We start from the raw sequence: 13491 nt of genomic DNA, 5'->3' as shown, positions 1-13491 counted from the left end.
TTATTTTGACCAACAAATTTTCCACCCCCTTGAAGGGGTGGGAATTGCCCCAAGATAAAAAGCGCCATAGTATATAGGGTAGATTTTGTTTCTTGAGCTATTCCCTACTTACTGTGAAAATATCAAGTACATCGATGTAGTAGGATGGAATTCGGAGCCAAATACCCTCATTGACTGCCCTATAATAATGCTCTGCTATGATCGCGTGAGAGAGGACACACACAAGATTCTAGCAAAATTTCAATTTTCTGTAACTTTTCGAGTTTTTGAGCTACAGCAACGAGTTTTATGTCATTGGAAAGGTAATTTTACATTCTTTCAAAATATGCAAAATAATCAGGGCGTATCTAAAAAATTAAGATTTTTTTTCATTTCCGGTTCAACCGGAAGCCATATTGTTTGTAAAATTTATTGTGCTAATAGATAATAAAGTACTATATATGTCCACCACATTTCAAATTTTAGTTTCTATTAAAGAGGAAGTTACGGGCACTCGAATATTTTTTTATAAAAAATTCATAACTCCCCTCCTATGAAGAGTTAAGAAATCTGACTAATGTTATTCAGTTTACCGATAGGATATCAAAAATATATCAAAAAATAAACAAATTCCTTGGAGTCATTTTTGAGAAAATCTAGTTCAAACTTATGTCAAATTTTGACCCCTTAAATATAGGCAACCCATAACTTTTTATGAAAAACGATATTATTCTTATTATAGCCCCATCTTTAGGCTATATAAATGTTTTTTCAAATTAAATTTATCTTAAACAAGTTTTTAGATTGGTAGGGAAATGTATCGGGTGGGCGGTCGGCCATGCTGGCCGCCATTTTGGATTTGGAAATGTCAAATTCCGTATTTCTATTTACCTGTCGATGAGCTAACTTTAAGTTAAATTTCATTTGTTTTGGTCAAAATTTGCAAAAATGGGCCCCAAATAACCCCCCTATTTCGGCCCCCCTTTGAGAGGTTTTTTTCAAAAGCTTAGTTTCTCGACAAAATTCTTTTAAACTTACTCATACCGAATTTCATCGAAATCGGTCCAGTAGTTTTTGCTGGGCGATGGCGACATACGTACGTACATACTTCCGACATGTTTTTTTTATTTGCTTTTTAGACTCAGGGGGACTCAAATCGTCGAAAAAAAGTGAAATCTGAAAAATTTTTTTTTGCACGATCCTATAACTTTATCTATTATACTCATACTGCGTATGTAGTACGATAAAGTAAAAATTTGAGCAACTAATACATCTAAGAACAAACCTAGTAATAACGTGCCGGTGTACGGATTTGCTGGGAAGCTCTGAACTGAATAGGAAGTCTATAGTATTCCACGCAGATCAGTCTGGGTAAAATCAGATTTGGTGATTGAAATGGTACACAGACGCACATACACATACACAAATAAAAAATATACACACATGCAGACATGCTCAATCAGCAAATCACCAGAGAGCTACACCACAGCCAGCCCATCATATGGCATTTGTACTGCGACTACTGCACTTCAAATATTTTTTTATGTTTTATCTTTGTCATAATATCAATCAACGATAATATTATGTATGTATATTTACATTTAAAAAACTTTGTACCTACTTACCACATTATACATAGGGATAGCATTTGTAATTCCAGTTAGAGTATTAGTTGCTACTCGGTGCCCATGGATAACTGATAACATACAAAATACTTTGATTCCACACATACAATCCACCTGAATATCATCTTGGTCCGAATCCTTTAATTTTATCAGTTTCTTGGCATTAGAGAAGAATGAAAATGATACCAGAAAACTGTTAGATTCATGTTCTAAAAATAAGTAATAAAAATTTAGAAACAGTAAACAAAATTACATAAAAAATATTGACTTCAGAATTCAGAAATAGCGAAATACGTTGTAGTAGGGGAGGAAAGTAAGCTAAATTTGCAGTTACTCGAGCGTTAAGGGGACCTATTGGGTTGTGAATAGTAGGTTCTAAATCCAAAAAAAGTTAAGTTTTCCATAAAGAGGGGGACTTTAAATTTTTTAATTTAATTTTCCATTTGCAACAATCGTTTTTCCGATTATAGCGCCATCTATCCATAATTCGAAAAAATGTCTCGAAAAAAATTGCTAATTTTTACGTAAAGAATCCAAGTCTGCAATAAAAATTGGAGGCTCCTATTTAATATTTTAAAGTAACCCCCCACCCCACCTCAGTGGGGGTCGTGTTGGGTGCCATTCGATAGATTTTTCAAAAATATTGAATACGTGTATTTTGCAGTTTTTCGATCTGATGTTCATTTGAGGAAATATCGCGGGGTTTGTATTTAAAATTTTAAATTTACCCCCACCCCTCTCCGTGGGGGTCGTGTTTGGTATCATTCGATAGATTTTTTAAAAATATTGAACACGTATTTTTTAGTTTTTTGATCTGACGTTCATTTCGCAAAATATTCGCTTTTTTTTGTGAACCTTTGTGACTCACCCAATTCCTTACGCCCCGCTCAAATCGTCAGATTTTTTAAATATTCACTGTTTTGTATGTACTTAACTTACCTTATCTTAATCTGACGATTTCGATTTTTTTATAAGGATAGATTTTTTTTCGGACCCCCTTAACGAACTCCCCTGTATTAAGAGCCAAAATACAGTAGAGGTACATTTACAGGGTACAAGGTTTCTCCCCATGTGATAATCTGACACGCTCGAGAAACTGCAAAAATTCCCCCTTGGACTCCCCTACCACTATTAATAGTCGAAAAGAAAGGACGGCTAGGATTTATTTAGCGCATGGCATCTCGACACATTTATTAGATTACAATGAGCAAGTTAGTTAAAATTGACTCGATATAAAAATACTTAATCATGTCTAATTTATAGGCAAACGTCGAGGTTGTTTATGTAGTTAATTGACTCGATCATGGCAAACAGGAAATCTTGTGAACTGCCCTCGTAGGCTCTCTGGTGGCACTCCTCCGTTATGAGTTTGATAGACTGGACCTCACTTAAATACAGCTGCATGACGGTGATGGTATTGTTCGTCCGCTATAACTTTTCCCATGCGTCACGATTCATTTTTAAACAAATTAAGTCAAAACATAAAGTGAAACGTACGCCGATGTGTGTAGTATATAGTATACAGTATACAAAATGTATATGTATACACATCGACGTTCGTTTCACTTTATGCTTTGACTTAATTTGTTTGAAAATGAATCGTGACGCATGGGAAAAGTTATAGCGGACGAACAATAGCTTATCCCAATTATGCAACATATACGCACATCGACCATGTTGAGTTCTCATGTGGTTAAGTGTGCACTAGGTCTTACGTATTAGGTCAAATCCACGAGGTGTCTCTGTGACGCAAGGTATAACAGCAAGGTGATAACTTGCAAGATATCATGTTAATGAATACTCAGGAAGTAGCTCCTTGTAGCCGAATGTAAGTACGACACGCTATAATTGCATGATTACAGACGACATACATTTTCATGTGTTTGTCAGCTTGGGGACGTTTGTTGCCGCCCCCGAGTGTACATCCATATGTGTTTGTCTGTTGACTTAGCTACTTTTATGTATGTTGTTCAATATTAGCTTGATCTTATGGATCTTTAGCATCTTTTACAACCAGACATTGTTCTAACTCTGGTTTTTATTTGTAGCATTTAGTGACTTGTAACCGTTGACCTGAAGATGCTCTGCATACTGTAGAGAGCGAAACCGGTCGTCGGAAGTTACAATAAATGATTGAGAGTACGTCTGTTTTTTACTTCATTCAAAATGAACTCTCACATGCAACCCATTCAACAGAAGCAAACTTTATATATAATATATGAAGAAATGTTTGTCCGACAAATATGTTAAGCATTTTAATAAGTCCGACACGTAGAACATATCAAATGACAGGAATTATGTTGGTGCTAAATAGCAATCTGATTTTTGCATGAGAGTTTAATGAAAAGGTAACAAATCAATTGGAAGATCTGTCCGACAAAATACATGGGACGTTTTCATAGCCTGACGTTCGAATCCTGTAACTTGTTCCACAATTAACACTTCCCCTGTTCCAGTGTTCCCGTACATCAAAGTTTGGCCGACTAGACACCGTAAAAGGAGTAATTTCCACATATTAATATATTTTTCAAATTGGGCTCTGTACCGCCATTCTTTATTATATTACGAATACGTGTGCCAAATATCTCGAAAAAATATTCAAAATTACAGCCGCAATCTTGGAACGCGTTTTTGCTACCTGTTGATCGCTACTGTTTCCTCTTAAGCTATTAACAAATTTTCAGCTTGCTATTAATAAACCTTTCTTTGGTACGCAGAATCCATGCCTATAATGTTTAAAGCTTTGGACAATTAAAGAAATATTGAAAGAATTGAATAACAATATTGCGAATGTTAAGTCATAATATTTGTCCAATTTTGCTAGAGAGATGGTAGTTAAACAAGAAGAAACGCCACTGAATCTAGATAATCGTTATGATAAACAAATTACTCACCTTGCTTAAATCTGTCAATGCATACATCATACCAGGTACAGAATACAAGAAGAGCAATGTAGAATATGAAAAAAGCCCTGAAAAAAAACTTACGTTACAAATATGTTCTTAGATTTACGAAATATCGGGTTTTTCTTGGTCTGGGCATTAGCCGCTCAGCATATAAGACCTAAGTGGAAGAAGGGGGTACCTATGTTACAAAGCCTAACTTTTGAGAGATGGGCAGCTAAAGTTTTTATTCCTCTACTTTTATGATGAAAACACTGTTTGTGTTATTTGGTTTTATTTATATTGCTATAAGCATTCCTATATAATGTTGATAATTTGTTTTTATTTTTAGTAATCTTTCTAAAATTGTATAACAAAACCCCCCCTTTTTGGGTACGTTTCAATTAAATTATTATTGTGGTACCATTAGTTAAACACAATGCTTTTTAAAAAAAAATTATGCCTCTTAGTATTTTTGATGTCAGTTTTTATCGAGATGCGGCTTCTTTTTCAATATGTTTAGGTACATACAAATTGTATGGGGGTTTCGTTCCTTTAAACCCCTCAAATGCTTGTGTACCTACGTTCCAATTAAACTATTATTGCGGTACTATTAGTTAAACACAGTCTTTTTAAAACTTTTCTGCCTTTTAGTATTTTTTCGATAAGGCACCTTTTATCGAGATGTGGCTTCTTGTTTAATATGGTTCAAAGTATTCCTAGAAATGCAAATTATAAATAATTATATATTACCAGGTCTCTATAATCGTACTTAACCATATTTATACAAATATATATGTGGTGGATTTGTCAAATATTCAAAATATCTCGGTAAACAGTGGCTTTTCGAGAAAGCAATATAGGCTATTGATTATCTTCAAAATAAGAGAGCTAAAAGGAACTACAACGTTAACGGGATTTTATTGTCTCATATGGTCAACGGACCTCTAAATTATAAAAAACCGCTGAGTTCTACCATTTAAATGGGTGCGTTTTTGAGAAAGGGGTGAATTAGTCCCTAGGCACAGGGTGAATCAGGGTGAGTTCTGTGCACTTTTAGCACAGTCACGTCTACAGAAAAATTGTTTCAGGTTAAATTTATAATCGAAATATCACATTTTAACGTCAAAAATATTTTTTTTTACAAAAATATATCCAAAAGAAAAGCAAGAAAAAAACACGAAAGGAAGCAATTTTGTTTTTTGCCCCATAACTTTTTTCCACAGGGATATAGGTATAGGCATTGCTTCAGCGAAAAATAACTTCCATCTTTCCTTTTTAAAATTTAGTTTGGTAAAATTCTCTAAGATTTACAGTTTCCGAAATAGGATTTTTCAAAATTCGCCGCTCACAGCATTTTTGGGCAATTTTCCCCATTATTTCGCAAACATTGTTCTGTAACTTTTTTCTACGCATCTCTAGGTATATCCATTGGTACATTTAGTAGAAAGAGAAGTCAATTGACTTTAAAATGGTCTACTGTATAAGGTTATATGGCTCTTTTTAAGCAAGTTATGCTTTTTCAAGGTTTCATACTTTTAATGATTTTTGAGATTTTTAATGATTATTTTTTAAATTTCTCATTACGACTTTTTTTCTTGTACATCTTAGGTATCAGGCTATGCAGATCATTTTATAAAGAATAATTTTTCTTCATAAAGTTAATAATAAAAAAGTTTTCCATATGGTTCCACTAGTGGGACCTATTGCATGTGTATATGTGACATTTTGAAAAAGCATATCTTGTTTAAAAATAGTCCCAGAATTTTTTACGATACACCATTTTAAAGTAAAGAAAATAAGCTTTCTTTTTTATTAGACAATGTATATTTGTATATACCTACATATACAATAAAAAAAAATTAAAATGAGAAATTTAAAAATAATCGTTAAATATATCAAAAATCGTTAAAAGTATAAAATTTTGAACAACCATATCTTGCTTAAAAACAGTCATACAGCCTTTTACAATAAACAATTTTAAAGGTAATTGACTTTTCTTCCCATTAAATGTAACATTGTTTATACCTAAAGCTACGTAGAAAAAAGTTACAGAACAATGTTTGAGAAGTAATAAGGAAAATGGGCCAAAATCGCTGTGAGTGGCGAAATTTGAAAAATCATATTTTGGAAACTGTAAATCATAGAGACTTCTACTAAACGACATTTTAAAGAATAATAATGATAGTTTTTTTTCTGTAAGCAATGCCTATACCTATATTCTTGTAGAAAAAAGTTATGGGCCAAAAAGCAAAATTGCTATCTTTTGTGTTTTTTTCTTGCTTTTCTTTTGAATATATTTTTGTAAACAAAAAATATTTTTCACTTTAAGATGTGATGTTTCGATAGTAAATTTAACCTGGAACAATTTTCCTGTAGATATGTTTGTACCAAAAGTGCATAGAACTCACCCGAATTCGCCCTGTGCCTAGGGACTAATTCACCCCTTTCTCAAAAACGCACCGCTTTAAATGGTAGCACTCCGCGGGTTTTTCATATATAGAGGTCCATTGACTATATGAAACAATAAAACCCCGTTAACGTTGTAGTTCCTTTCTAAAATACATAATCAATAACCTAATAAGAGGCAAAAAAATTTTAAAACATTGTGTTTAACTAATGGTAGCACAATAATAATTTAATTGGAACGTACACAAGAGTTTAGCGGGGGGGGTTAAGGGAACAAAACCCCCATAAAAATTTTATGGTTTGGCAAATTTCACTGTAATTTTTTATATTCTTGCCATAAGAATGCCACATGTCCATTTTCAATAAAAAATATTTTCAATAAATAATAGTTTTTGATATATTGGAAAAAATTGCCATCACTGAACTAAAACAATATGATATAACACAGAACTTTAATGGCATATAATTGAGAAACACGAAACAACAAAATAAGCAGCGAAAGCATAAGCCACTCATGCAAGGTTGACATCAATCACTAGATATTAAGATATAGAAGCGGTAGAAAAAGTATAAACGAATAAAAACTTACTGAATGTAGGTGTCAACAGGAAACGGAGAAGGACTTCTGTCTAAACTAGTACAGAGCCCATCCAGAAGTTCTAGACTGACTGGTGGTTTAAATACTGTTTCTGCGTGATCCCATATAACTTGAAGTGTCTCTTCCCTGCAACTCGATGGAACGCATATTCCGTAAGGTAGTCTCATCGCTTGGTCGAGAACATTTTTCTGAAAATTCGTTTTCAAATTGAAGAAGTCAAGAACCTGAAATTTAAGAAAATATAGAAATTTTGGTTACTGTTTTGGTTACCTGTATGGAGAAAATTTCTAGTCTAGAAATCTAGCTTGGCCTCTTGATGCGCACTAGCATAATGCATTCGTGGTGTTTACATCGCAAGTACAGTATGTAAAGGCAGGTATACATATGCGCTCCGCTCGGTGTGCGAGTCGCTCGCGCGCAGCATGTTTGTTAGATTAGTACGTGTTTTCAAGTGGCGCACAAACGGCACGTACACGGCGTACCACAATCTAACTTCTGTCGGTTTTTCAACAAACGCTTTGATGGTTATCAATACGTATTTGGACGGGTTTGCGAGTGGTTTGTTGGTTTTGGCGTGCCTGAGTTGAATATTTGTTAGTAATGGAGTGGTCGGAAGGAAATATCAAACTTATTGATGTTTACCGTGGAAAATCATTATTGTGGGATTCTCAGCAAAGGACCATTTAAAAAAACAACTTAAAGCCGACATCTGAGAGAAATAGAAGCTTAAATAAAAAAATATACATGCGGACCAATGTAAAAAAAGGTCATTTCATTGTTGTCTTCTTACCGGCGTGAGAAATACAAAATACGATTTACTGTTTTATTTGGGCATAAGCCACAATTCGAGTTTGAAATCAAGTTTATTTGACGTTTCGACTTTCACTTCGGAAATCGTTATCAATATAAAAAAAAAAACATTTATAAATTAGAAATTTAACTTTGTTTCTGGTGAAGCAACGCAGTTGGAACAAGCAGATATAATATTATAATAATTGTCACCGGAAAGCGAAAAAGGTAACGCACAACTTGAAAGTACCTGTAGATTTCTAACTTCGTTTCTGGTGAAGCAACGGAGTTGGAACAAGCAGATGTATTATAATTGTGTCACCGAAAAGCTAAAAGGTAGTTCCTGAAAATGTTCCAGGACTGAAACAATCGCTTAAAATTCGAGAATTTTTACGATTTTATATCAGGAGAGCAGAAACGCGAAAGAGGTTGACTTTATTGGAAGAGTATACATAGTTTATTTCAACTTTAACTTAAGGGGATACAGTAGCGATCAACAGGTAGCAAAAACGCGTTCCAAGATTGCGGCTGTAATTTTGAATATTTTTTCGAGATATTTGGCACACGTATTCGTAATATAATAAATAATGGCGGTACAGAGCCCAATTTGAAAAATATATTAATATGTGGAAATTACTCTGTAATTAAATACAATATTAAAAAAACGAGCCTGTACCCCCATTAAGAAGAACAAAAAAATACACTTTCTTCAAATAAACTTTTTTATCCGATGCCTAGATTTTGTGTCATTTTGGAACTACTAAAATTTTTTATTTCATTAGTAGTTCCAAAATGACACAAAACCTAGGCATCGGATAAAAAAGTTTATTTGAAGAAAGTGTATTTTTTTGTTCTTCTTAATGGCGGTACAGGCTCGTTTTTTAATATTGTACTTAATTACAGAGTAATTTCCATATATTAATATATTTTTCAAATTGGGCTCTGTACCGCCATTCTTTATTATATTACGAATACGTGTGCCAAATATCTCGAAAAAATATTCAAAATTACAGCCGCTATCTTGGAACGCGTTTTCTCTACCTGTTGATCGCTACTGTTTCCTCTTAAGAATATCCGAAAATCAGAAGAAATAAAATCAGAGAATATCAGAAAAATCATAAATGATTACAGTGAAATCTTCTGTTAGTGATCCTATAGTAAATAACGAGGAACATAACCTCATGATACGATCCCCACAAGGTAAACATTTGGTCTTACATTTAGTTTACTCTCAAAATTAACACGAAACTTGTGAAATATTTTGTTAGAGATATTTTTACTGTTTATTTGGAACGTCAAATAAACTTGACTCAAACTCAAATTGTGGCTTATTCCACATAAAATCGTAAATTGCATAAGATGCTACAAGAAAATAGTTTCCGAACAATACCAAACAAATATGTAGTAGAAGTAAAGGACAGAGACATGGTTATCTACAATTATTACTAAATGTTCGTAAGTTTCCTCTGGATCGCGTGGACGATCCAGACATTAATGGACATTAACCGCTCCACGAACGCGCGGCGCTCACACGGCGCGGATATCCATCTCCGCCTTAAGGAAAATTTGAGACTTCTGATCTCGAGTTGTTTTTTAGAGTTCTTAGTTCTAAAGTGTGATCATAATGAAAATAAAAAAAAAAGAAAATGGTGATCTGGTAGGTTAATTAATAAAATATCCGATTTTATTCAGCAGAAGCAGTAGCTTTAATGAGGTGTCTCGTGATCTCGGTTTGTATTTTAAAAATCGTCGATTATGTCATTATGCCAACACTGATGGCAGCGGAATAAGACAGGGGACTCATTGAGCTTTATGCCCTTCAATTTAACCATGGATGAAATTATCAAAAGCGTTAACAAAGGAAGAGGATACAGAATGGGAAATAAAGAAGTAAAAATACTCTATTACTCTGATAGCTCAAGATAAAGATAGTCTGCAAAGATTAGTCCGCAGATTTAACATAAGAGCAAAAGAATTCATTATGACAATTTCATCTCACAAAATTAAAACAATAATAATAAATAAAGAACCAATCAGATGTAAAATAGAAATTGATTGCATCAGTACTGAAGAAGTAATGGAAATAAAATACCTTGTAATTAGACTGTCCAGCTACGGAAACCTGGACAAAGAAGTGACAGGATGCCTTAATAACACTATATAGCGAAGCCGACATATTAACATTGGGATAAAGTCAAGAATTTATAATGCCAGTATAAGACCAATAATGGCATATGCATCAGGAACAAGACCCGATATAGCCATAGCACAAAGACAGGAAATACATTAAAAGATCGAAAGAGGAGTGAAGACATTAGAAGAAAATGTAACGTACCGTGTACAAACGAATGCATCATCATCATCATCAATCAGCCCTTTGCATCCACTGCTGGATATAGGCCTCCCCTATTTCCGTCCACTGTCTTCTTTCCTGGTTGTTTAGAATCCAATTAGTGGTCATTCTTTTTATACCGTCCGTCCATCGCGTGGGTGGTCTTACTCTACTTCTTTTATCGGCTCTTGGACTCCACTCGAACAACCTCTCTGTCCATCTCCCATCTGTTAGACGGGTCACATGACCGGCCCAGTCCATTTAATTTTAGCCACCTGACATACAACATCTGTGACTCCTGTTCTCAATCGTAGTTCTTCGTTTGTTATATGGTCCCGCAATGACACACCAGTCATCGACCTGTCCATCTTACTAGTCCAGTCGGGTTAGACGAATAACAGGCCTAACCTTGCATTAGGAGCCGCCCCAAATTTTATTTTTCTAATCTTTAGTGGCGATCAGTAGTAGTGTAAATTTAAAATCTCGACTGAATTCCGCCGTTGCGTTAGACGCCAACTTGATTTTAAAAGAGAACTGTTTTTGCTCAATATCTCCGCCATTTTCAACTTTTCGACAAAAAGTATAAGAACCAAAATTGTTGAAAATATGATTTTCTATAATTTACATTGTTACAATTTTTTCATGCGATCGATAATTTCCGAGTTATGACGGAAAATAGTGACAATTAGAGCATAATTATTAAATTATCTCGTTTATCATTAGGTGTACGACAAAAACGTTGCTTATAAAAATAGAGAGAATGAAATTCTACACAATTTTGATCTCCTTCATTTTTTTCTTAAATTAATATTTAAGGTAGTATTTAAGACCCGATTGATTTTATAGCAATTGTTTTTGTTCAATATCTACGCCATTTTCAACTAGAATTGTTCCAAATATATGATTTCCTACAATTTCTTTTAACAATTTTTTTCATGCGGTTGATATTTTCTGAATTAAGTGGGAAAATAGTAAAAAGTGGTGGGGGAGCATAATTATTGAATTGAATCTTGTTTCCGAGCTGCGCCAAATTTTATAATTCTATCCTTTAGGGGAGATCAATAGTAGTGTAAATTTAAAATCTCGACTGAATTCTGCGGTTGCATTAGCCGCCATATTGATTTTAAAAGAGAACCGTTGTTGCTTAATATCTCCGCCATTTTCAACTTTTCGACAAAAACGGTAGGAACTAAAATTGTTGGAAATGCAATTACATACCTACTTTTTTTTGCACAATTTTTTTATGCGATCAATATTCTCGGAGTTAAGGGAAAAATAGTGAAAGCGGATGAGGGGAAGCATAATTATTGAATTGTCTCATTTATTATCAACTTTACGACATAATTGTACATAAACAAAAATAAAGAGAATTATATTTTATACAATTTTTGAAACTTCCAATGAAACAACAACCAAACTAAGTACATAAAAGACATAAATAATAACTTATATGCATTCAGTTCACTTAATTTTATCAACTAACACGTTTTATTGGCTGAATTTGTCTGTCGATATTTTAAGTTTCATGGTAGCTAATATATTTTAATATTTCAACAATTTTGTTTAATTTTGGACCCTGTTGGGGGAATTTCCCCATCCTCCCCCTCGTAGACCCGCCACTGGTTCTCTCAAAAAATGTAGTAAATCGTAATTTCAACAATTTCAATCTTTACACTTTTTGTCAAAAAGTTGAAAATGGCGGAGATATTGAACAAAAACAATTGCTATAAAATCAATCAGGTCTTACGCTCGCACTTTTACCGCATACATACTACCTTAAATATTAATTTTATCAAAAAATTGAAAGAGATCAAAATTGTACAAAATTTAATCCTCTTCATTTTTGTATAGATACATACAGTATGAAAAATGAAAGAATACCCATAAACGAACATATAAAACACGCTGTATTTTCCTGTCACCGTGTCATACCAAAAATTGGCCAGCGCAAGTACATGTAATAATTATTATTACATGTACTTGCGCTGGGCAATTTTCTTTGTGACACGGTGACAGGAAAATACAGCGTGTTTTATATGTTCGTTCATGGGTATTCATTCATTTTTCCGACTGTACTATGTATGTATAATTATGCTCTAACTGTTACTATTTCCGCCCATAACTCGGAAAATATCGACCGCACTAAAAAAGTTATAATAAACGAAATTATAGAAAATCGCATTTTCAACAATTTCAGTTTCTACACCTTTGAAAATGGCGGAGATATTGAGCAAAAACTTTTCTCGTTTAAAATCAAGATGGCGGCTAACGCAACGGTGGAATTCAGTCGAGATTTTAAATTTGTACTACTATTGACCCCCCCTAAAGATGAGAAAAATAAAATTTGTGGCAGCTCGTAATGCAAGGTCAAATGCTATCCCGACTGGGCTATACGTTGAGCAATTCTTAGCTTCCTAGCAGATGCGATTGTTAATGTTAGAATTTCAGCACCGTAGGTCATAACCGACGAAACGCATTGGTTAAAGATTTTCCGTTTCAAGCAGATTGGAAGATCACTTTTGAATACGTCTCTGAGTTTACCATATGCGGCCCAGGAGAGGATAATTCTTCGTTTCAATTCGCATATTCGCATGCTTAATTGTCTTTCGTGATTCGTATTTCATGGCCAAGATCTGTGTACTTTTCCAACTCCATTTCGCAGTCGTTAATGACAATGTTTTCACTGGGCACTGGGGACCAAGTTTTGTCATTAGAAAGAAGAAAGAAGAAAAAAGAAGACTAAGTTTTCACTCTAATGGCATTATAAAACAATATAATGCTATTCTACATCCCACCAGAATGAAAACAATGGGAACCTTCTCTGGTTATTCTCTGAAATTGGAAATGGTTATTAATTTTTGTCATTAGCTTTGTCTT

General features: G+C 33.9%; 1 protein-coding gene across 1 annotated transcript in view; it reads right to left on the bottom strand.

Annotated features, from left to right (window-relative positions):
- LOC114327472 (nose resistant to fluoxetine protein 6-like) overlaps positions 1-13491 on the bottom strand; it is a 107561-nt gene that overhangs the window by 81372 nt on the left and 12698 nt on the right. The window contains exons 3-5 of the mRNA XM_028276108.2: positions 7485-7717; positions 4499-4575; positions 1605-1813 (exon numbers count right to left, since the gene is read on the bottom strand). Of these exons, the coding sequence (XP_028131909.2) occupies positions 1605-1813; positions 4499-4575; positions 7485-7717 (519 nt within the window). The remainder of the gene's footprint in view (positions 1-1604; positions 1814-4498; positions 4576-7484; positions 7718-13491) is intronic.

Source organism: Diabrotica virgifera, chromosome 1 (assembly GCF_917563875.1).
Source record: "Diabrotica virgifera virgifera chromosome 1, PGI_DIABVI_V3a".
In the NCBI taxonomy this organism is placed as follows: Eukaryota; Metazoa; Arthropoda; class Insecta; order Coleoptera; family Chrysomelidae; genus Diabrotica; species Diabrotica virgifera.
This window is presented reverse-complemented; position numbering and strand designations above follow the sequence as displayed.